The sequence below is a fragment of the Peromyscus leucopus genome, chromosome 3 (genome assembly GCF_004664715.2).
Source record: "Peromyscus leucopus breed LL Stock chromosome 3, UCI_PerLeu_2.1, whole genome shotgun sequence".
Lineage (NCBI taxonomy): Eukaryota > Metazoa > Chordata > Mammalia > Rodentia > Cricetidae > Peromyscus > Peromyscus leucopus.
Genome location: NC_051065.1, coordinates 136,760,224 through 136,784,066, shown reverse-complemented (window position 1 = coordinate 136,784,066; position 23,843 = coordinate 136,760,224). Strand labels below are relative to the sequence as shown.

The window sequence follows — 23,843 nt, the reverse complement described above, 5'->3', positions numbered from 1 at the left end:
TTGAGAAACTTCCATCCTGATTTCCACAGTGATTGCATCAATATGATTTTTTTGTTATTTGTGTAACATTAAATGGCGCTTAAATTTCATTTTCTTTGCTCGTAATAGATTTAGATATTTGATACATTTTCTCAATCAAAATATACTTGTTAAAATGGGGGTGATAAACATGAAAAATACCGCACTGGACAAAAAGAAAAATGAGAGATTTTAAAAATATAAAACCAAATAGCTGTAACTGAAAATATTTCTAAAGACAAAAATAAGTAACTCAGTTTTTCAGTTTCTTACAGGAAATGAGTTCGTTAGACTAACGTCCTCTGAAATTAACACCACCGTTATATGCTCAGAAGGCTGGAAGTGAAAAGTCAGCGACAGAGACAGGCAGGGGAGCCTGACCGGTAAAACCAGGGGCACATAAAATGAAGCTGTGGAAAGTCGCACATAGCCGAGTTCAAATCCAAGTTCCAAGTTTTTAATTCTTCGTTGTCCCGTCCACAGCTAAAAAGTAGTCTTTTGTTTAACAATACTTAAATCTGCTGAAAGATGGCACAAAGTGCCCGCCCCAGACAGCTTTTCATAGGAGATAATCATTCCGAACGAAATGCCAGGTTCCTGTTGAGGGAAGCCCAAGAATGTCTCCTATTCCTCAGCCAGAGAGAAGACTGGTGAACTTCAAATGTCAAAAAACTAGGGCACTTAAAAAAAGTTAGTTTTTCAGTTATGGGTATGGAGAGAGTGGGTATGCAGACCTGAGTCCAGGTGCCCAAGGAAGCCAAAGGCATCTTGATGCTCTGAAGCTGCAGGCAGCTACAGGTGACTGAGCTAACCCACTTGGGTGCTGAGAAATCAACCCAGGACTTCTGTTAAGAGTAGCAGGGGTTCTTTAATCCCTCCTCTCTGGAGACTTAAGGACATTCTTAAAATGAGACTTAGAGCCAGGTCCGTGGAATCCGAACTCGGGAAGCTGACCAGCCTGACCTAAAGTACGACCCCGAGCCCTCCCTTGTCAAAGGCACATCGTTAAGGCAGGGAAATGGCTACAGCTGACAAAGCCGAGTTTAAGCTGCAGGGTCACTTGAATTTGGGGTCCCAAGCTTCCGCCCCAGTCCTCATTCCCGCTGCCCTTACGGAAGGTGGATCTTCAGACTTTTCCCTCTGGTGAGCGACCACCACTTCCCAGGTCTAGAGTCGCAGAGCGGGAAGCTGCCACCAAGCCAGCTTTCGGCCTGGCACCCAGAAACAAGCAAAGAAAAATCATTCACGCAGACCAACAGCACTCAGCAAGCTTACTGATCACGTTCCCCAGCCGGGGGGCGGAGCCACGAGGCCCACCGGTCCAATGAGAACGTGCTCCCACGCAGCTTGATTTGCATGTACAACAATGCAAGCCGCATCGGTAATGCCTAAGCGACCCAGCCTCTTTAAGGTAATCTTCCTCCCATCCCGATCAAGTCTCCCCAGCTCCTTTCTGATGCTTTGGGGGCCCTGAAAAGGGCCTTTGGGTTAGGGGTGGTGATGCAAGCGACCAAGGAGGGCCTAGAGCCGGTGGACGCGCTCAGCCGCCGAAGCCATAAAGAGTGCGGCCCTGGCGCTTGAGCGCGTAGACCACGTCCATGGCCGTGACCGTCTTGCGCTTGGCGTGCTCGGTGTAGGTGACGGCGTCGCGGATCACATTCTCCAGAAACACTTTGAGAACACCGCGAGTCTCCTCGTAGATGAGCCCCGAAATGCGCTTGACGCCGCCGCGCCGAGCCAAGCGCCGGATGGCGGGCTTGGTGATGCCCTGGATATTGTCTCGCAGGACCTTGCGGTGTCGCTTAGCGCCGCCTTTCCCGAGCCCTTTGCCGCCTTTACCACGTCCAGACATCTTCTCTACCCAGTGAACAAGGAAACAAGAGGAAATTACCTTACAGAGCCCGCCAGCGAGAGCTTATATTCTCTGGTTGCGGACCTGTTTGAAAACAGCAAGGAGTGGGCGGAGCTATAGGCTCCACCCCCTGGTTCTTTACTCCGGTCTGCGTTAGCTCCAATACCGGAAGACTTTTTATTCCTCCCTCAAATCTGAAAAACCCTAGCATATTTGAAAATTTAAACAATATAAGCTAACAATTTCTTTTTCTCTTCCTTAGCGCAAATAAAAAGGTCGCAACATGCTATCTTCAGTATGCTCTGATTCGCTATCTACGCTTATATTCTTTACTGCGAAATAATGTGAAAATGATTAGAAGTCTAGCTTACTAGATACTATGGTAAAGCAATATACGTTTTCACGTCTGAGTCTTTTGAGTGGATGGAGAAGAGAACGGTCACTTTCTCTTGTGACCACGCTAAGAAAATTATTTTACTCCTCTCTCTACTTCCTGTTTGTTTTCAGTTGTTTTTCTGCAGTTTGTGGAGTTTCTGCTTCTCCTGCCCGGGAACACATAAGTATTTTCTTTTCAACCAGCTGTCCGCTTTTATAGTTTCTTAGCTGAGCTATTGTAACGTGTCACTTAGATAAGCTTGCATCTCAGAGCTTGCATTTAAAACTTAAAAGTTCCAGCCAGGTGTAGTGACTCACACCTGTAATCACAGCTCTCTGGAGGTTGAGGCAGGAAGATTGCCACGAGCTGAAGGCCAGCCTGGGCTAGACAGATTCAACATTTCATCCCCTCCCCATTCAAAGGTCTTGTAAAGTTACGTTTGTCGGAAGCATGACTTTGAATAGATTTTTACTGGAAATTCCTAAGCCAGAAAAGGACTCTTTTGGTGTTTTGTTCCTTTTTAAACAGGGTTTCTTTGGGTAACAGCCCTAATGGTCCTGGAACTCAGTTTGTAGACCAGGCTGGCCTGGAACTCAGAGTCAGAGATACACCTGTCTCTGCCTCTTGAGTGCTGGGATTAAAGGCATGTGCCACCATGCCCAGAGGTGGTGTTTTTTTTTTTTTTTTTTTTAAAGAGAAGACTACCCTGAAATTTACTGCATTTAGAAGACAGCCGGATTTAAAGGAGAGTTCACAACTCTTAACCAGGTGCTTAATGAGCTTTTTGAGGACTGAGCATTTTAGTAAATTGTTGTTGGTCTGCAGTTTTAAAGATAAGCTTCCTGGCAGGAAAATGGTTTCCTAAATTTTTATATTTCTAAATGCTTTTAATCTACAGTACTTTTCAATCTTCAATCCCCATAACTCAAACAGTATGTTAAAGATTAACTGAGTCCTAGGATATTTGGAGGGAAAAAAGCCTGAGTCATTAAATCTTTTTTTGTTTTTGTTTTTAGAAATGAGGTTTCTCTGTGTGGCCCCAGCTGTCCTGGAATTCACAGTGTAGACCAGGCTGGCCTTGAACTCATAGAGATCTGCCTGCCTGTGCCTCCCAAGTGCTGTGATTAAAGGCTTGTGCCACCACCACCCAGTGAGTCATTAAATCTTATCTCATGATTTTAAATCCTTGGCTTTCTAGAATTCTTACAAAAATAAGGCAAAGCTGCCTCTAGAATACTTTTTCAAAGTCTGTAAAAGCCTGTATCAAAAAAAAAAAAAAGAAAAAGGAAAGTAAAGAAAAGGACTTTTCTATGATCTAAGCACAAATTTAAGCTGGTTTACAGAAGTCATTCTAGTATTTTCTTGTTGAAACTGCACCAGAGGCTCCCAGAGGCATTGACTCAGTATGTAATAGAACCTGTTGAATGCCTCCAGACATTAAATAATGTATTAAGGTCAGGTGTTAGGTGGTAAAGCCAGGATTTTGAGGAAGTTGTCGGGCTCCAAAATGACTGATCACCTTTATGGTGGCAATATATTGTTCCGATCCAAAGATCCAAAGAGGTGTATTTGAGACCCTAGCTACTGTATATTCATCATTGTGCTGGACAATAAAGACATACATGTAAACGGGTTCTGTCGCACGCGCGCGTGTGTGCGTGTACGTGTGTGTGTTTATGTGTTTATTCTGTGTTTGGAACAGGATCCTACGCAGTTCAGGCTGGGTGGGAACCCTGTGGCTAATGATGACCTTGAACGGACCCTCCTTTATACACCTTAATAATAAGATCACAGGCAGGCCCCACCACACTTCGCTCTCGGAACTTTATTCAATGAAATCAAATCGTAGTTAGAATAGGGAGAGGTTAAATTTGTGATCTTTTAATTAAATGGATACTAAATAATCTACATGGCATTTTAAACCAACGTTTGACATTACATTGGTTGTATAACATTCAGAAAATGTGGTAAACTGAAGTATCTCAGTGAATCACTGCAAAGTAATCGTTAAATAAAAAAAAAACCCTTATTTTATTTCAAATGCCACGGGCCTATAATTTGAATATATAAGAACAAGTCGAAGCATTCTTGCTCCAGTGTCTCGGTCTAGTTTAGAGTATTCTAAAGTCTTGGAGAACTGAGCGACAACCTCCAACTCCACCTCCAAGAGCTGGGATTATAGACTTGCACCTATGTGCATGGCTTTCCTTAATTCCCTTTTTTTCCTTCCCTCTCTTCCTTCCTTCCTATCAGGCTGGTCTCAATCTCAAAATAGATAAGTCTGACCTCAAGATTTTGGCAATCCTCCGGCCTGGGTTACCCTAGTGCCGGGATTACAGACACCTGCCAGTTCCAACAAGACCAAGAAAACCTGCGAACTATGTAAATTAGGACTAGGAATTTGCGGTTTTGATTGGGACAAATCTTGGAAGGCGGGCCCTCTGCTCGGGCGAGCTGATTGGGAGCGGCGCCTGCCTGTCACAGGCGGCCGCGGCTGCAGAGTTTGGCGAGGTAGTTCCGGAGTGGCGCACGGCATCCCGGAACTGAGCGAGCTGGTGTTGGAGCTGTCGGCGCCGGGTCGAGCATGTCGGGGCGAGGCAAGCAGGGCGGCAAGGTGCGAGCCAAGGCCAAGTCGCGCTCGTCGCGCGCGGGCCTGCAGTTCCCCGTGGGCCGCGTGCACCGGCTGCTGCGCAAGGGCAACTACGCGGAGCGCGTGGGCGCGGGCGCGCCGGTCTACCTGGCGGCGGTGCTGGAGTACCTGACGGCCGAGATCCTGGAGCTGGCGGGCAACGCGGCGCGCGACAACAAGAAGACGCGCATCATCCCGCGCCACCTGCAGCTGGCCATCCGCAACGACGAGGAGCTCAACAAGCTGCTGGGCCGCGTGACCATCGCGCAGGGCGGCGTCCTGCCCAACATCCAGGCCGTGCTGCTGCCCAAGAAGACCGAGAGCCAGAAGGTGAAGAGCAAGTGAACCGACGGGTGCCGAGCCCGCCGCAGTCCGCAGCCAATAAAGTCGGTCAAAAGCGAGTAATCCGGAGAGCTGTGTAGTCGCGGGACCGACGGGGTGCTGGGTGGGGACGCGTCCCGAGCTTGAGCGGGACGCGGGCCACCCCTGAGGCCATGTGGGAGCCAGAGGGGACCCAGGGGGTGGGTTGGGAGCCTCCCCCTACCCCTCGCACCACAGTAGGCAGGACAGACGGGGAGGGTATTCTGGAATTAACTTTGCCTAACTGCCCAGGCCTTCGCAGGAGAGGTGTTTCCAGCTATGGGCAAGAAGTTGCCTCGCTGGCCATACTTAGCAAGGTTGAGCTACTTGGGAAAGACAACTTAGGGACCTTGATGGGTGCTAGGAATTTAGTTAGGATCGATAGTCTTTTAAGCTAATAGATACTACGTATCCATGATCTGAGTACCAGCCACCTTCACCTCACACCCTTTTGTTCACGTTTCTTTAAAATGAAGTAACTTGTGCAATACGGAAGTGAGTCATGAAGCTTGCTCCCTGGGCGGTGTTGCATAACGGCGGGGCCTCAGCCTCTAGCGTGTGTTTAGCAGCTTTTAAAATTGTCTCTTTCTGCTCATGGTGGCGCACGCTTGCCACGGGAAGTAAAACGTCGTTCGTGGCTGGTGAGTTCGGAGGCCATTCCTGAGCTACGTTAGGAATATGTCTCAAAATACATACACACATTTCCCCCTCAAGCTTTAGCTTCATAACAGCATTGCCTTTCGAAATTGGCTTGATTTTATTTAGAATTAAAGCCTACTTTAGGGATAACTCTTAATAACTCCCCAGGAGTCCCGTTTTTCCCATTAGCTGTAGAGTTGTGTAATGCCCGGGTAAGGAAAGGAAAGGTCATGTGAGGTAAGAGCAAGGAGAAACACGTAGGTCCCTGGAAACGCTCTTCTTCCCTTCTTGGCCATTCCATTTCATTCTCAGTAACTGTCACTCTGCCCACAGGGTCCACAAAAACCACCCCAGGGTAGGTTTCACTCTGGGTTCATTTTTTCCTGGGAATCGTTGCCGTCTTCCCTTCATTTGTAGTGGCTGGCCCATTTCCCCTCATCCCCAGTGCGGGAGTACAGCGGCGAAGGAGGCCAGCTAGGTTGCCACTGTCCTGAAACCACATTTTTTTTTTCATGGTTCCTGAAGACAGGAAATAGGACAAATAAATAATATATTACAAACCAGTGTCTGTCTGTATTTGGTTCTCTGCAGTTGGTCGAGTGGATATTGGAATTACTCTCTGTGGTAATCTTGAAAGATGTACAAAGATCACATCACACACACCTCATAAAGAGGTAGATTGCTCCCTCTGACACCGGAAGAGAACAGACTTCAGTGGCATTATGGGCAGTTTCAGGAGGTAAACTTCATACCTGTTTGGAGGACTAAGATGATTTTAGTACCATGTATTAGTATTAGATGCTTACATTGAAAAATGCCATCTCCTACAAGGACCAAGGGTTTGCGTTTGTGACTTAAATTCTAGGTAAACATGTAGGTATTATGTGAACCAAGATGTGAACAAATACCTACTCAGCTGGTGGAGCACCAAGGTCAGAAATAGAAATGTGACCACCCACGTATAGCTCCTTACAAAAGCATAAGGCAACGTGAAGGAAAAGAGCCGCTGTTTGTAAATCCTGGGGGAGGGGGTGGGGGGCTTGGGAGCCCCTCCCCTAACAACCATGAACTGCATAGATTTTGGGGTGAAAGGTGGGGTCTTGTGTCCACCAATGACAAAGTGGGTCCTATCTTGTGCAGGTCACTGTAGGTTACCACAGGTGTTGAGTTGACAAGGGCAGGTCTTGTCATGCCTGGAGGACAGTTTTCTCCAGCAGTAGCAGTTTTAAAGAATTGTAGCCAAGTGTGGTTCACGACTCTAGTTCCAGCACTAGGAAGACAGGGAAGAGCCTGGAGTTCAAGGCCTGTCTGAGCTACGTGTTCTTGGATAGATAGGGCTGCACAGGGACATTGTCTCAAAACAGTAAAATTCACTTGTGAGTGATACCACTTGGAGCCAATATACATGCAGTCACCCTTCTGTATCCATGAGTTCACATTTACAGACTCAAACATACCTAGTTTTCAAGTGCTGGTTTGACATTTGAGTTGAGTTTGACATAGAGTTGAGCATCTGGGATTACCCAAATCATGAAGAAATAAGAAAAAAGGTCACAAAACCTAACCCATCTGTCTTTTTCTCATGATTCCTAACAAGAGAAATGTAACTGGAAGAGCAAGATAAACAAGCTATAAAATGACTGCCCCCACTTCCACTCAACCTTCACTACTGCTCAAGAAATGCTTCGGATCCTTTTAAATACTGCTCTTCACCACTTTTGATGAGGTTTTTGTTTTGTTTTGTTTTTTAAATTGATCTATTGACAGAAACAATTCTGAAAAGTCATTCAGCCTGTGGTCCTTGGTAAAGTTCTTGAGGCTAATTTAAAAGGCCAATGCTTCAGGCAAGAGTCTGGATTAAGGCAGTCTAGCACCTTTGGTGTGGCCTGCTGTCGTTTGGATGGCTATCCAGTGCTTGGTTTGCTTGCACATTGCTGCTTTCCGTGCAGATAAATGCTGTTCTGTGGGACACGGTGCAGTGTGGCCAGGGTTTGTTTGCTACAGAGCCAGTTTTGACTTTGGATCCCAGAGAACTAACTGGTCTGTTCAGTTTTGCATTCCTGGAATGAAAAGGTTTAGCCCATGCCATAGTTGGCAGTGACTGGCATGCTAAATGTGAACTCCACAAAGCCAGTAGTGGCAAGGGCAAATGCTATGGTGATTAAGAGCTTGAACTTGATAGAATGGGACTTAGGTTCTGGCCTAGTTACTTCTCCATCTCTTGAGACACCATGACCAAGGCAACTTAAAAAAGAAAGCATTTAATTGGGGGCTTGCTTACAGCTTCAGAGGGTGACTCCATGACCATCATGGTAGGGAGCATAGCACCTGGCAGGCATGGTGATAGCTCAGAGCTTACATCTGATCCACAAGCAGGAGGCAGAGAGGCTGAGCCAGGCATGCGCTTTTGAAATTTCAAATCCCAAGTGACACACCTCCAACAAGGCCACACCTAATCCTTCACAGAAACTTTCCTGCCAACCAGAGACCAAACATTTAAACATCTGAGCCTATGATGGCCATTGTCATCCAAACCACCAAAGGTTCACAATGTTCCTCAGTCACCTGGCTTGGAAACACTCTATCAAGCCCATTTAAAAGTATTAAATGGCTTTCTATTTTCTGTGGATTGAAGGAAGCTCAAGAGACTGAGGTAGCTGAAGGAACCGACAAGACACAGGAGGCCTCTCTTCAAGGTTGTTAAATAAGCTGTATACAATTGGGGGAGACAGGGAGGCTTGGTGAGGTAGCCTGCACTTGAACTGGCTTGTGCCATCTGGGAAGAGGAACCTCACTTGAGAAAATGCCTCCAATAGATTGACCTGGATGGAGCATTTTCTTGATTCATGGTTGACGTGGAAGGAAGAGCCCAACATACTTAAGGCAGTGATAACCCTACCGGGTCCTGGGAGGGACATGAAAGGCAGCTGAAAGCTGGTGAGCATCACTCCTCCGTGGCTTCTGCTTCAATTTGTTTCCTGCCTTGAATTCCTGTCCTATCTCCCCTCATGATGGACTGTGGGCTGTAAGACAAGATAAACCCTTTCTTGCCTGAGCTGCTTTTGGCCATGGTGTTTACCACAGCAGCAGAAAGCCAACGAGGACACCACTCACGCTTTTTAACCTCAATAAACTCATTGGTTCGCCAAGCTGAAGTGGACGGAATCCTTTCTTGGGTCAGCTGTTTCTCTCTGGGTTGAAGAGAAATTGTCTCCAGGTAAAGTCAAATGACGTAATTGTTACCTCAGTGGGCTTTGAGGAGGATCTGGTTATGTGAATGAGGGCACTAAGTTTCCCATGTAGAAAGGTGTTCAATGACCCCCTGTGGTGCTGTGAGCCTGTATCCACAGTGGTGATGTAAGCAGAGGACTTTCGTGAAACCACAGTACCAATCCTGACCACCATGACAAGAGACCGAATCAGAACTGTTGGCCTTCTCCCCCTTTTCCTACAGATGGACTCGATACATTCAGTGTTAGACTTTATGACTACAATTTTCCAATAAAACTAGCAGCACATTTGGAAATGTGTTTTGATAATCAAAAGCTTCCTTACACAACCATTAACAGAAATCTCTCTCAGAAAGAACATAAATTCAAATAGAATGTTAAAATAACCAGACTCAGACCAAATTCTGGAGAGCAATTCTATTTATGGAGAAATGTACTTATCATGCTAACTGGGTCATGTCATTGTTTCATCCTGGTATTGAAATGGTCAAATCCATTGTTGGCTTTTCTTAATTACACTAAAACCCCAAACCAAATGGACTATTTAGTGCTTTGTCAGGATTTGTCTTAATCTGTTAAATAAAAACTAAACCTGAAATCCAGTGGAGAACTCTGAGAAAGCATAAACCTTAGCACAACACAACAGAAGTCATCTCTCTTTAACGCTGTAGGATGTGCATGAGATACAGTGGGCAGAGAGGTGAGCCTAGCAACAAAACGCACGGATTCGGTGCCCCTGCGAGTCACGTGAGCACTGTTTCAACACCAGAGTCAGATGGTGGAAAGCCTTGTGAGTCTTTGCCAGACTGGTACCAGTTTCCAGTTTTCCCATGAGTTGCTTTTCTGTTTCTGTGGTAAAACACCATGGACCAGGGCACCTTACGGTAGTGTATTTAGGCTTACAGTTGCAGAGGGTCCATGACTGTGGGAACAGCATGGCAGCAGCAAGCTGAGATTTCTTTCATCTTGAAACCAAGCACGAAGCAGAGAGCAACAGGAAAGGGAACCTTAGCCTGCTCCCATGACATACTTCCTCTAACAAAGCCAACCCCCTCCCCCCGCCAAATAGTGCCACCAACTGGGGGAAAAGTGTCCCTCTGGGGGACGTTCTTCCTCAGAGCACAAGCACAGCCCTAAGGTTCTCTGGAGCACGTCTAAGCAGTCAAGTGGAGACGTTGTTCACACCTCTCAGTTTCTGGGAAGGCAGTATATAATCCTAAAGGAACCTTTCCTCTTTAGCCCTTTAGATTGCAGTTACTTTTTATGTTTCTAATGAAATCCATTCTATTTCTGCATGAGCTATGGCAACTCCTGAGAACCGATGCTGTAATGTGTGCTGGTTCTGCCTACAAATCAGGAACTGTTTACACATTACCATGAACACAGAAGCTATCTTGGTATGGAACATTTTATTTCTTCACGAAACACTCAAGAGTTTAGGTCGTGGGAAATAACTTTAATCCAAGAATTGTACATTTTCTTCCCAAATATCCTGCTTTGAAATAGGAAACGACATTGTAATCCATTTCACTACAAGTAAAATATTACAAAATATTTACAGGAAAATATTAAAAATAACTCAAACACAAAAGTCAAGATGAAATAAACCTCTTTCCCTCCAGAAATCTCTCTCCAGTGCCTAGAGCACACGAGTCAAACAGGAACTAAGACCTCTGATATAACTCCCAAGGTGGAGGGAAGAAAGGGGCTGAAATGGAGGCGTCCAAGGGAACGGTGTTAGCAGCAGTGCTTCCCATCCTGGTCTAGTGTAAAGAAACCCCCTGGGCAGGGATCCCAGCAAGGCAAGCGTTAGGAGGCTCCCGGAACTGAACCTGGAAACACCCTGACAGTGGCCGTTGCTCGAATTTAACAAGAGCCTCTTGTTCCACAAACCCGTGCTCTCAACAGAAGCCTGTCCTGGCCCGGGAAGCTGTCACAGCAGCCCTTCCATCTCTTTCATAAACGCTTCATAAACATCGTCCTTAGTCTGCACGGAGACGGGAAGAGAAGGACCGGATCTGGCGGCTGCTTTGGTAACAGGCGCAGCAGAGTCATCCTCTGACCTTCTTTGGGGAACAGCAGCAGCCCCCTTATTCTCCCTGCGTACTCTCAGTGCAGTGGGCACAAACCGTGTGACCTCTGCCTTGGGATTGGTGATCTGGGGCTTGGCACTGATGGTCGCTGTGGCTTTCTTCTCAATGGTGGCTGCACTGGCATCATCCGCCTTCGGTCGCTGAATGAGGCTGGGTGGGGCACTCAACACCCCTGGGTTGGGCAAGGGAGCTGGTGGGAAAAGCCCAGGCGGGGCAGGTCCAAGAGGAGGCACCAAGGGTGGGCGCATCATGCCGGGACGAGGGGGAGGGATACCTAAATGCAGAGGCAGAATGAGTGTAAGAGCGAATGGCACCTGTTTAAACAGGCTGACACTGTTTTTTAAGCAGTAATTTACAGGAACCAAAGTGACCTTACAGAACCTGCTATGTGAAAGTCAGGAATATATTCTGATAGAAAGGAATAGGACACTATAAAATAATGTTCACCTTCAGTCTGTATCACTTCCTCCAAACACTGTCCTACTTGAAAAACCTGACACCAAGCTGACAATCCCAACTGGTTTTGAACATGATTTCCAGTCTGGCCATTCCAGGCTGCTCCCCTGGCTGTCTAGTGTGATGGTATTAAGGTCAAGGGTGGGTTGATCCCCCTGCACTAAATCACTTAGTTTCTATCACTCTCACACAGTGAACAACAGTCTTAGTCCTGGCTCTAACAGGAAATGGAAGGAGAGTCTGTAACTATGTTCTGTCTTACTAGGTTCACACACTTCTGATAGCTATGACACGTACATACCCCACATCAGAGTTTTACTTTCTTTTTAATTAAATAGCTAGGTGTTGTGACACACACCTTTTAAAAAAATAATTTATTTTTATTTTATGTACAGTGGTATTTTGCCTAAATGTGTATCTGCATAAGGGTATCAGATCTTGGAGTTACAGACCATTGTGAGGTGCCATGTGGTTGCTGGGAATTGAACGAGGGTCCTCTGGATGAGCAGCCAGTGACTGCTGAGCCATCTCTCCAGCCCCCACAGATTTTTCCTTTCTTAAAAAGCCACTAAAGAGTGTCTAGAAAGTAGCAGACTGCAGCAAATCTAAACTGCTGATCATCTGAGCTCACTTCTTCTACATGCCACCAAGACAAAGAAAAAGCCGCAGCTGGCGTGTTTAGAAATCTTCAGATTAAAGGAGAACATCCAGTGTGATAAAGCAGAATGCGGCCATACTATAAGCCCAGTGGGCAGAGAGGAGGCAACTGTGATTTCAGCTTGAAGATGGTGATTTTGAGGACCCACGGGGCACAACTATACCGTACTCAGAAAACTTCTCAGACAGAGAACCTCTGCAGTGTTCATTTGCTTGGGAATGCCCACTGAAGAACACACCTCCATGTGACCCACTGGAAGATGCTCAGATTCCCTCAGGTGATAATGTGCCTAGAGCACAAAGGCCAGGGGTAGCTTCTGCTACAGAAACGGAAACCTTTACCTGGAGGTGCAGGAGGAGGTAGCCTTGGTGGGGGTCCTCGAGGAGGGGGGCCAGGGGGCAGGCCTGGAGGTGGACCTGGGGGAGGGCCAGGAGGTCGGCCTGGTGGTGGTCCTGGAGGTAAAAGTCGTGGTAGAGGCCCTCGGATTCCTGGCATTCCAGGTGGTCTCAGGAATGGAGGAGCCCCTGAAAGGAGAAAAAACCAATATCAAACAAATAATGGTGGTATAAAAGCAACTCACATGATCATTTTATTCAGAAGTTAGATCACTTTATAAACACACACAAAGTGTGAAATAAAATTCATTCAACAAATATTTGAGCACAGAAAAAGGGCATCAGATTTGTTATAGATCTAGATTTAGGTCCCAGCTCTAATATATGAGATGGTATTCACTGATATCAATGCAGAACTGGGCTAGTCTGCCACGTTGAAGTACTAAAGGAAGTACAATTATGTTTAAGCATCCAGCTTACATAACCAGAAATAAAAGACCCTAAAAAAGAGCTTTGGACAAAAAGAGGCAACTGTCAGAACTCCAAGCTACCAGCAATGCTCCCAGAATGGAAACCTTTGAGAATCTTTGATAGCTTAGAGAATGCAATCAGGAGGAAACAGAAAACATCAGTACCGATGACACATGCATATGTTGGGGGAATGATCACTCTGGATTCACTGGAAGAAAATGCTTACTCCCCATTTTCGGGGAGCTTACCTGGAGGTGGTCCAGGAGGGAGGCCTGTAGGTGGTCCAGGAGGCCGTAAGGGTGGGGCAGGCGGTGGTCCAAGAGGTGGCGGTCCTGGCATGGGAGGTGCTTGTATCTGGGAAGGAGGAACAGACTGAGGAGGAGCCTGCTGCTGGGAAGAGGCAGCAGATGTGCCGTCAGAGTGGGAATCCTCTTTATGCTGCTTTTGCGACTGCTTTTCTGCTTCAGAATCATCAGAGTCATCGTCATCATCATCCTCCGAAAATTCCTCCACTTCCCGTCCTTCCTCAGGGATTTCCTGACCTGAAAGAAAATTGTAAAACCGGTAAACAGAGATGACTTGTGTTATGGAATCTTTTTGTACACTGTGAAGATGTGTCACTTGGACTGGTTTAATAAAAAGGTGAGGCCAATACCTAGGCAGAGAGGACACGGGGAAGAAGAAGAACAGAGTAGCCAGTCAGACACAAGAGGAAGCAGGACGTGAAGGAGGAGAGGTACCAGCCAGAGCCATGTGGCAGTACACAGATTAACAGAAATGGGTTAATTTAAGTTGTAAGAGCTAATTAGAAACAAGCCTAAGCTATCGGCCAAGCTTTCATAATTAGTAAGTCTCCCTGTCATGATTTGGGAGCTGGCTGGCAGGCAGGACAGAGAAAGACTAGCACTTGAGAGGCAGGAGCAGGCTGATCTCTGACTTTATGGCCAGAGTGGTCTACAGAGTGAGTTCCAAGATGGCCAGGGCTACATAGACAGACCCTGTCTCCCAAAACCAAATAAATATATAAAAATAAGAAAACTTATTCTTAAAAACCATCAACCCCAAAGCCTTTTCTTACTATTTAAATACACAACAACCAAGCAGTATTCTCTAACTAGTGTAGCAGTATAATAAGCCCAGACTGGTAGACCAAGACAGACTTGGAATTAAGTGTCACTCAGGGCTGGCAAGGTGGCTTGCCATTGACCCTGACAATCAGAGTTCAATTCATGGGATCCACTGGTAGCTGCAGAGAACCAGACTCCCACAAGCTGTCTTCCAACTTCCATGCACCAGCTTGAGAACACATGCGGCGTCCAGAACCACTCATTTCCACAGCTTACTGGCAGTGAAACTCTGGGCAGCCTACCAAATGGCTGCACACCTTAAGTTTTATACAATACAGAGCAATACTTAGTTCAGAGCTGCTGAATATAAATGGAAGAATGTATGCTAAGCAAGTGGCATCCTTGCTTCTAACCTGCCATCCGAAGCATCATGGCTTGAAGAGGAGTCAGCTCCTTCATGTTCTTCTTCTTCTTCCTTGATTTCCCAGGCATATCAGCAAACCGGACACTCAGACCTAAACAGTCAAGGAAGGAAATGAGATGGACAAGAATCATCCAAATTGGGTAAAAATGGTCACTACAATGCAGACACTATACATACTAGGTATGACCATAACCCATGACAGAAGAGAAGTGCAGAAAGACAGAGTCAAGATAATCAATGCTGAGCGAATTGGTGGCATACTATGGTGATTTAAAACTTACAATTTATATACTTAAGAATATATAAATTGAATAGCCAATCCAATTTTATGCCCCAAAACATAAAAACTGAAACAGTAAAGTGTCTTAAGGCAACAATTTTCTTTAGCAATGCAGTCAAGCATTAAGTCATAGGAAGGATAAAAGCTGTCCAAGTCATGAAACCACCACCCACTAGACCAAGTCTAACCTATCTATCAACCAACACAGAAAGCGGCCCCACAGTGCTGTGAAAGGAGGATACTTCACAAGCATGCAGGGGCTTCAGGCACTTAGGACAACAGGCACCTACCTAACAGGTGGGAAAATCTTAGTCACAGCCTATCAGGTGCTTAACAACTGATTACTCCCTACCACCGCCAGTTCCACCACAAAAATCTCTTAGTCAACTAGAAACAGAAGGACTTCCTACCCTGACAGACACTACCAACTGCACACTGCAACACATTACTCTTTCTGAGGGTGAGCTTTAGTCTTGCAGTTTTGGTACCCAGAAAAAAGACTCAAATATGCAAAAAGTAGTAAGTGTTAGATGAGAAACTAGACAGCTGGCACAGCCATGTGAGGACCACGCATGCTGCTGACCAAACAAGAAAAACAGGGGGGTAGCATCCATCTTTATCGCAGTGCTGAGCAGGTGGAGCTCAGCAAGTTTGAGGCCAGCCTGGTCTACACAGTGAGTTCTGTTAGCCAGCTATAGTGAGACCCTGTCCCACCCCCCCACGAAACCCCCCAACAGCAGCTGGCAGCAGAAGAAAGGAGACTATGTAGCCCTGCAGGGAAAGGCAGCTCATGGGGCTCTAGCTCCCCTCTCCTTTCTAGGACCAGTTCCTTAGCGTCTTCCATAACTACTTGTGATAGATTTTTTGATGGCCCTTCCATTTGTAATCACGATGAAGAAACACTAGGAAAGGCTAGAGATGGCTCAGTGGTGAAGAGCACTTGAGCAATCCTGAGGGGCCTGGAAAAGGATTCAGCTCCGAGGGATTTCCTGTCATCTTCTGGCCTCCAGGGGTACCCTGATGTGCTCACCTGCACACCCACGGGCAGGCAGGCCCCTGCATGCACACACGCATGCACGCACACAAACAAATCTTCACAAAGAAGAAAGCTAGGGTAAGCATTTGTTGTATTTATAACTACAGATACAGTATACAGACACCACACTACAATCACACCAACAGTCCTCAACGCTGCCCAGCTCCTGGGATTTGAGAGCTGGTGTGCTTTTTTTTTGACAAAACCTGACACACTGTTTGCATAAAACAAGGGACAGAGCAAAACAGAATGTATTTAGCATCCATCAAAGTCTTACATCTACTCCCCAGTGCCACACACAAAACTTTCTAAAAGATGCTTCAGTGCTGATTCAGAGAATGGTTTGTTTTCCATGCAGTGTCTGAGAAACAGGCACTTTTCCCAACTAAGACATGGCAGTAAAAAGAAAAAAACAGGCCCATGATTCTCATTTACAGGTACACCTGACCTGCAGTTATGACCCTGGTTTATATTAGACACTATTAACAGAAAACCTAAGAGGCTTCCAGTGTAGATATTTAAATAAGCTTATTAACAACACTGCTATTCTCCTTCGTTTCCTACAGCATATTCACGACAGTGTGCTAGCAACTTCATGGTTCTCAATACTTGTACTTTTGCCTCAAAGCGGAATTTCTTACATGTACTCCCCCTGCCCCCCCAAAAAAACTAATGGACATTTCCTCACAAACATCTCTAAGAATAATGTATCCAAACTTTTCAAACTATCAGGACAAATGGCCAGGTATGGTGGCTTATATTTGTAATTCTAAAACTTGGGAGGGTGAAGCAAGAGACCACCATGAATTTGAGGCCAGCCTAAAACCAAACCAGGATTCAAAGCTGGTCCTGAGCCAAGCTGGTGAACTGGCTCAGGAGATAAAGGCACTTGTCATCAAACCAAACTACTCAAGTTGAATTTTCAGGACAAACATAGTAGATTGAGAGAACCAACCATGACCACCACATATGTGTGGTGGCATGCATGGACACTCACGGGCGTGCACAAACACATGCATACACAAAATCAATGTGATAGCCACAGCAAAGCACACAGACACTGGGCTTAGCTGTGTTAATCCCCCCGAGGCACACCACCCTGCACGCACCCGACTTCTTCTCCTCGGGGTTGTCTCGCTCACTGTCGTCCCGGTGCCCGAACTCGTCACCCTCACTCTCAGCATCAGACCTGTCAGTGTCACTGTCCTCAGTGCTGTCGTCATGCTTGTCCTGATCCATGTCCTCGGGGTAGCCGTCGTCCTCACTGGTGCTGGACACATCATCGTCATGACCTCGCTGAGCTGGCGACAGAAAGAGAGAGGAACAAGCAGCGTGGTTGGCCTTCCCGGTACCCAGACCTAGCAGATTATCTATTTGAACTCCACAGAACGTGTAAAGAGTTCTGTAGCAATGTCTGCTCTCGTGTGCTGTGATGATAGTTTCATCGGGTACTAGTTTTAAATACTTTTTTGTTTTCCTGTGAGAAGTTCAAACACACTGTATTAGAAACAATTATGTGTACAGTCACACAAAGTCACTAATTCTGGTCATCTGACAATAAAGCTGGGGAGAGCTACTCAAGTTGGGAATCCACAGTGACATCTCTCTGGAAGCAAGGTGCTCTCATCAGGCAGGTCTGGTCTCTGGGGAGACACAGCAGTAAGCATGTGATGTCCTCACTTCCTTCCTAAGTTCTCTTGTGGTGGACATGTCAAGTACAGCCAACACAGAACAATACTGAGAAGGACACAAAAGCAAGCCCGCCCCTGCATACCAAGTTCCGGACTATACAGCATGTCTTCATCTCGTCTACGAGGGGGAAGATCGAGAGCAAAACCCACTTTCCGGCCATACATCTGCAGAACCTGAGGAGGAGGTGGGCCAGGTGGAGGGCCCGGTGGTTTTCTGCCAGGGGGCAAACGTGGAACACCATGACCGAGGAGCGGAAGGATAGAAACTGCACGAGTCGGAGGCCTGTAAAGAGAACATGACTGACTGTAATCTACTTCTAGAGCGGTAGTGAGAACTAGCTATGGCACTTCAGTCAAGTGCTGTCCTTCTGAGAGGGTTTCCTTACCCGTATGCAGAGGTTTTCTTAAGGATGGAGGGTGGCTGGGCACCAGGAAGTGGGATGTCCTGGATCAAGATGTTGGAAGGAGCATGCGGCATGTCTGGCAAAGGGATGCTCTCTACTTCCACATGCTGAGCATTCTGCAACACAGAAACCCAGTGGTATGGCACTGATCCAAACTCAACCCCAACAACTCTAAGGCCTCTGAATTTGCTTTCCACCTAACACAAAGATCATGAAAAATAGCTGAACACCTCAAGCCAAAACTTCTCAAGGATTCAAAGAAATCTACCATTTCTTCTTCTTTTTTTTTTTAAAATCACTTCTTCTTAAAGGACCCAAATACAGCTTATTCTTTCTTTTATAATCCCTATAACCAGCTGATTCTTTTACAATGTGATTTGAAATAGTTTTGGTTTTAAAGGAATTCAACTGTTCAAAGTTGGCAGGACTACTGTAATACTCTGGACAATAACACACATCTATTAACAAAGAGTATCTAGTCTCTAAATTCATCCGCCTTTCTTGGGATTCTGTCCTCTGTTGTTGGAAACATACCATCTACTTTACAAAAGCATTCCATTTGGGTTTTCAATTTTCTGCCCCAGTAAAGGAGATTTACACTAAACTATAAAAGCTCACACAGGTCTGCACATGGAGCAGGAATGGAAAGAAGCAACACTGGCTGGGCCCCACCCATGTTCTTCCAGTCTCCAACCCCAGGCAAAGGTTAGTGTGCACCACCATGCCTGGGCTCACCTGCTATTTCTCCTTATTAGCAACACATTTACTTTTACCTGTGAGATCTAAATTTGCTAGAGCATAAGGTACACACTTAATTTTAAAAACAACCGCAAAAAAGAAGAGGATGAGAACGATCAATTCCCCATTAACTTTAAGAGCAAACTAAACACACTTGGTCCTCTCTCAAGAGCAGCCTACCTTAACAGCATCAAAGTACTGGCTCAGTTGAGCCCTCTTCTGTTCATATTCTACTTCCAGTTTTCTCAATTCTTTGTAAATATCTGGATTTTCTTTTTCATAAAGCCGTAGAATTCGTTCAAATGTTTCCCGCAGCTTTTTACGCTTGTCTTTCAGGACTTTCTCATTTAACTGTGGCTGTTGCACTGGGTTAAACTCTGGGAGAAAAGCAGATTAGAAGTGTGAACGAAGAGCTACTTCATTAATAAAAACCTCCCTTATAACAAACTAGACCCAGACACCACCATTTCATTGTTGAGTCCTTCGTGCTAAGGGGGACAGACACCCCCCTCCCCCCTTATTGCCCACTCCTATCTCCTTTGCAGAACTGACGCACAGGCGAGCGCACTGGCACTGGAGTTGCAGGCCTAGCCCTCTCAGGGACTGGAAATCAAAGAGCAGCTTTCCTGCCACCTGCTGAGATGTCATGGCCTTGTCTCCCAGCTACCACTAACTGCACACACACCTTCCACTTTCTACCCCAAGCAGCTGTTCACTGGCGCTGTGCTGGAGAGCAGAGCAGACACAGACAGTCCTTAGGAGGATTCTGGGCTTCCTCCGAGAGGCAGTTTTATAGGGATGTCTCATTATGGAAGCTAAGGCACACCTTTCTATTTTAGTTAGTTTAGATTTTTATAAATGGAACTAGGGCCCCTATGATTAAGATATTTTTTCTTTTTTCTTGAAGTACTAGTTGAATTAAATTCTTCCTCAAATCTTTCTATTAACTTTACTCAAAACTAGAAGATATATTATTGCATCATTCCTAGTGACTAAGATTGAATGCATGCCTTTTTTTATTCTACTAATTTATAATGGCAAAGGGAAAATATAATTAAATCTGAGCAATTATAGTGAGCTGGTCAGACTAGGCCTTTGTTATCTAGTAATAGTAATTAATTCCAAATGACTGAGGGTTTCTCTCTTCTAGGATATGTGATCTCTAGCTTGCAATAAATCTTATCCTTTTACTTTATTTCCATAACATTAAAACAAAACATGGTGTCCAAGGCCACCTGGTTGCTCTGTTTTCTTAGGTCTATGCTGCCGCCACTGTGTACAACACACTATTACTGTTTTAAATCTGGCCTTTCCATACACTCTTACCCATTTCATCCAATTTCTCCATGTCCCGGATAATCTGTTTGGGATCTTTCATCTTCAAAACCGCAGCTCGGACCATCATGCGCTGTTTTTTGTTCTTAGAAAAACAAAAGAGAAGACTACTGAGAAGCTGCTTGCTCAGGACATTTTTTACTTCAATTTGCCTCAGGAATCTAAGAATAATTTTAAATTTTCCCTTGGTTTCTAACCACACTTAGCTATGAGAGCTCTTGTTCTCAACAACATTTAGACCTTACTAAAAAGATGTACTTTCCTGGGAAGTATTTGTCTCAACCCAGTTAGACTGTTAGCAGCTACATAAAAACTTGTTTAAAAACAAAATGCAAGGGCTGCAGTTAAATTAAAAAATACTATGCTGGGTAAGGAAATTTTTCAAAGAGTCAGGACTAAAGAATAAAACAAGAGCATAATAGAGATTATAAAAAGTCCCTGAACACATTAAAGAGGGATACCTAACGTTTACTCCTTTAAGTCCTCTGTCAAAACGCAATAGCTGATGAGATATACAAAGATCTCCAGCAACACATTTACTGGCATTCATTCCATACCTTTAACAAAGCAGCTACATTTTGGTAAGTAGTAAAAATAATTCCTTTCTTATGACAGGGTCTGATGTAGCTCAAGCTAGCCTTTAATTCCTGATACTCTTGACTCTGATCTCCACATTCCAAGTGCTGGGATTATAGGCATATGCTACCACACTCAGGATAAGAATTATTTTCAAAAGGCATTTTAAAATATAATTTTATTTATGGGTGTGTGTTTGTATGAATGTATGGGCATGTGTTTATGGGTTCTTGTGGAGGTCAGAAGAGGGTGTTGGATTCCTGGGAGATGGAGGAAGAGATGGTTGTGAGCCACCCATGGATGCTAGGACTGGAACTCCGGTCCTCGGCAAGAGCAGTGTGTGCTGCAATCCAGAGCCTCACTCCAGCCCCCAAAGCATTTGTTTTTAAACTTTTGGGCAGGAGAATCAAATAAACATAAACAATGTCATACAAAGCTACCATGAATCGAACCTCCAAGTTTTATCAGTTATTAAACAGTCGATTTTCTGGTTTTCATTAAAGTATAAAGCATCTTTTCCAGCACATAATTTGAAATGTTATTTTCATTCACAAATCTCAAACAATACACAGAATGTGTCTGAACGCCTACCTTTTTCAATTCTCTTTTCCGGGCTTCCTTTCCTAAAGAGAGGGGAAGAGACCACACAACTCAAATCTTCACCATTATCACAAGACAACACCCACAATGTTCTCTTCTGAGACCTCCCTATGCAACACATGGAGATGTAACAGCACCAGTGGCTTCGACCTACAGACGACTGCAGCACTTCAATTAAACCCTCACACCTCAAACGCCAACACGTTTGCTTTCATAGGAATAACTGAACCATAAGGAGAAAACGAGATGCTCAAACACTAAAAAACACTTAAAAACTCACTTGTTTAAAAATTCCAACAAAAAGACTACCAATTTTATCCTTCAAGCCAACCAACTTCGAAAAAGAAACATGGTTTTAATTGATTTACATTCTCACCATTTTAGTCATGTGAACTAATTCTAAGAATTCAACATGACTTTACACAACTCACTCACTCCTGCCAACGCCCCAGTGAACTAGTCTCTGAAGTGTTTTCCTCTTCCACACTAACAGCACTTACGAGCTTGGTCCGTGGGGTTCATAAACTTCCCACTCTTGGTGGAGGATGTTGATCTCCGTCCCATGTTGACAATTTATATGGTTTACTTCTTCATTAAGAAAAAAAAAAGCTGGAATAAAAAAAAAAAAAAAAAGAACAAACTCAGTTTTCCAGTATGTTTAACATGTCTTCCTTTTTAGAATTTCCATCAACTTTTGGAAAGAAATATTCCTTTATTAGTTTTGTAAGAACTCGCTCTTTCCTTGTTAAGGTTATCATATGGCTTTACCTTTCCTAACTAACATGTATTAGTCAAGGCAGTGGGATATCATTAACTCACCAACTGAACACTTGGCTATGGATTACATAGCTCTGTCAAGTGAAAAAGATCAACTAGGAGTTTGCACTTGGAATGTGGACTGAGCCGTAAGAGACTACCTCAAAACAAAACAAAACTAACTAGAAAATGTTCTAACAATGTGATACAAACCATGGGTATAAGAAGCCATTAGTCCTTTTCCTACATACCCGTTACACATAAGGTGAAATCAAATACAAGCACGGGTAACGGATCTAGGCTCAAAGACATGTTCTGACTTTTCTCCTTGGCATGTGTACTGTTCATTCAACACCCCACAGATGGTAGAAAGTAATTAACAAACATATTTAATTTAGATTTAATACAAGTCAATATGATTCATGACTCTCCCCAAATAGACATATTAGAACTTTCCAAACTTAAATTAACATATATATTTTCTTACTAGTACTTATGACTCTTGATTTATATATCTTAAGGTAATTAAAAGTGGTAGTCACTGTAAGAATAGATTTTCAAGGCTTTTATTAGCATCAATTCTTCCTCTTCTATTCAAAATTTAACCTGTCCAATAAAAAAGTAACAAATGTTTCCCATTGAAACTACATGACATGTGGCTCCAGGCACCCTCTTGTTGCTCCCTATGAACACTAAATAAATCTACTTTCTTTCTTAAAAAGATACTGTAAAGGTAGGGAATGGGGAGCTCCTGAGATGAATTTAATAGACCTTACAACTCTAACTGCCTCGGCTCCTTTGTTAAGACTTTGGAGGGTTTTTTTTTTTTAGATAATGCTTCTTTCATCAAGTAGTCAAGCCCGGCTACCTGCTACTTCTAGGTGTTTCAGAACTGTTCGGTGGCTATTATGTCATTATAAAATGTTCCGTTATCAGAAAACAAGGGGGCCAGGATGATGGGAGGAAGGTAAGAGAAGCACTGATTATAGAGAACTAGAGAAACGCACGGACACAAGCTCTTATATTTTTGATCCCATCTTTAGTGCGTCCCCTTTTCAAGGAGCCTCGGGTTCACGCTTTGACCTCCCCGCCCTCCCACAACTGAAAACACCGCAGCCACGAGTCACTGGGAATTGTTACAAGACCGCAATGCCTTCGTCTACAAAAGCGGCCCTCGGAGAGGCAGACGCATCTGGGCGAGGACGGGTCAAAGGAACCCAGACAGCACAAGGGCAACCCGACCCGTCCAGGGCCACCGAAGGCGGCCTCAACCGCAACCGCCGCAACCATGGCGACGGTTGATCCCGACTCGAGCGGCTCGACGTCAAGCCAGGCCAGCGGCCGCCGCGCTCCCGAGGCGGACCCAACCCACCGGGCAGGCTCGGCCGAGGACCCGCCGGACGCTGCGCCACGCCGGGCCCCGGAGCCCTCAAGCCCGCAGCTCCCGCGACCCCGGGCCAGCGGAGGAAGAGCGTGGCCCCTGGGCCTGGCGCTTCTGCGGCGGCCGCGCAGGCCTCCGGGGGAGTCGGAGCACCGCGACCGCGCACACTCACGCGACTGCGGGGCTCCCCGATCGGCGAGGCCGGGAAGCGGGCGGTCCCAGCGTCTTCGCTGCGACGGGGCCTTCACCTCTGCCGCTCGGTCAACCACCCAGCCACCGCCATCTTGAAACCTCGCGCCCCTCCGCCATCCTGACGTCACTTCCTGTGCCCGCGGCCGACGCTCTCGCCGCGTTGCCGAGTCCCGGGACCATAGAGCGGACACAGCAACGTCAGGGCCAGAGTTGCTTCCGCTCAAATCCAACATCCGATTGGATATC

General features: G+C 45.5%; 3 protein-coding genes across 4 annotated transcripts; 1 reads left to right on the top strand and 2 right to left on the bottom strand.

Annotated features, from left to right (window-relative positions):
- Positions 1 to 453: 453 nt before the first annotated feature.
- LOC114695055 (histone H4) lies at positions 454 to 1,970 on the bottom strand. Its single transcript, XM_028872250.2, has one exon. The coding sequence runs from the start codon at positions 1,868 to 1,870 to the stop codon at positions 1,559 to 1,561; it is 312 nt and encodes a 103-aa protein (XP_028728083.1). The 5' UTR covers positions 1,871 to 1,970; the 3' UTR covers positions 454 to 1,558.
- A 2,749-nt stretch (positions 1,971 to 4,719) lies between these two features.
- Positions 4,720 to 5,280, top strand: LOC114695027 (histone H2A.J). Its single transcript, XM_028872172.2, has one exon. It carries the CDS (start codon positions 4,831 to 4,833, stop codon positions 5,218 to 5,220), a length of 390 nt encoding a protein of 129 aa, XP_028728005.1. The 5' UTR covers positions 4,720 to 4,830; the 3' UTR covers positions 5,221 to 5,280.
- Positions 5,281 to 10,539: 5,259 nt separating this feature from the next.
- Wbp11 (WW domain binding protein 11) lies at positions 10,540 to 23,770 on the bottom strand. 2 transcript variants are annotated; one of them, XM_028872168.2, is made up of 13 exons: positions 23,578 to 23,701; positions 23,124 to 23,125; positions 21,769 to 21,877; positions 21,260 to 21,291; positions 20,084 to 20,177; positions 18,938 to 19,134; positions 18,002 to 18,135; positions 17,699 to 17,898; positions 17,034 to 17,225; positions 14,598 to 14,699; positions 13,366 to 13,659; positions 12,653 to 12,835; positions 11,038 to 11,471 (listed from the first exon to the last, which is right to left on the bottom strand). In XM_028872168.2, the coding sequence occupies exons 3-13, from the start codon at positions 21,830 to 21,832 to the stop codon at positions 11,038 to 11,040; spliced, it is 1,926 nt and encodes a 641-aa protein (XP_028728001.1). In that variant the 5' UTR covers positions 21,833 to 21,877; positions 23,124 to 23,125; positions 23,578 to 23,701. The 2 variants fall into 2 exon arrangements, with proteins under 2 accessions (XP_028728000.1, XP_028728001.1); XM_028872167.2 differs by lacking the exon at positions 23,124 to 23,125 and having other exon boundaries at positions 10,540 to 11,471; positions 23,578 to 23,770.
- Positions 23,771 to 23,843: the final 73 nt, after the last annotated feature.

What these genes read in the sequence shown, in the direction of transcription:
- LOC114695055 (XM_028872250.2), bottom strand. Translation starts at nt 1,870, where the DNA reads ATGTCTGGACGTGGTAAAGGCGGCAAAGGGCTCGGGAAAGGCGGCGCT.
- LOC114695027 (XM_028872172.2), top strand. Translation starts at nt 4,831, where the DNA reads ATGTCGGGGCGAGGCAAGCAGGGCGGCAAGGTGCGAGCCAAGGCCAAG.
- Wbp11 (XM_028872167.2), bottom strand. Translation starts at nt 21,832, where the DNA reads ATGGGACGGAGATCAACATCCTCCACCAAGAGTGGGAAGTTTATGAAC. An exon ending in CCCCGAGGAGAAGAAGTCGG is followed by an intron (nt 14,700 to 17,033) that starts GTGCGTGCAGGG and finishes TTGACTGTTTAG; the next exon opens with GTCTGAGTGTCCGGTTTGCT. An exon ending in CCCTCCTGGACCACCTCCAG is followed by an intron (nt 12,836 to 13,365) that starts GTAAGCTCCCCG and finishes TTCTCCTTTCAG; the next exon opens with GGGCTCCTCCATTCCTGAGA.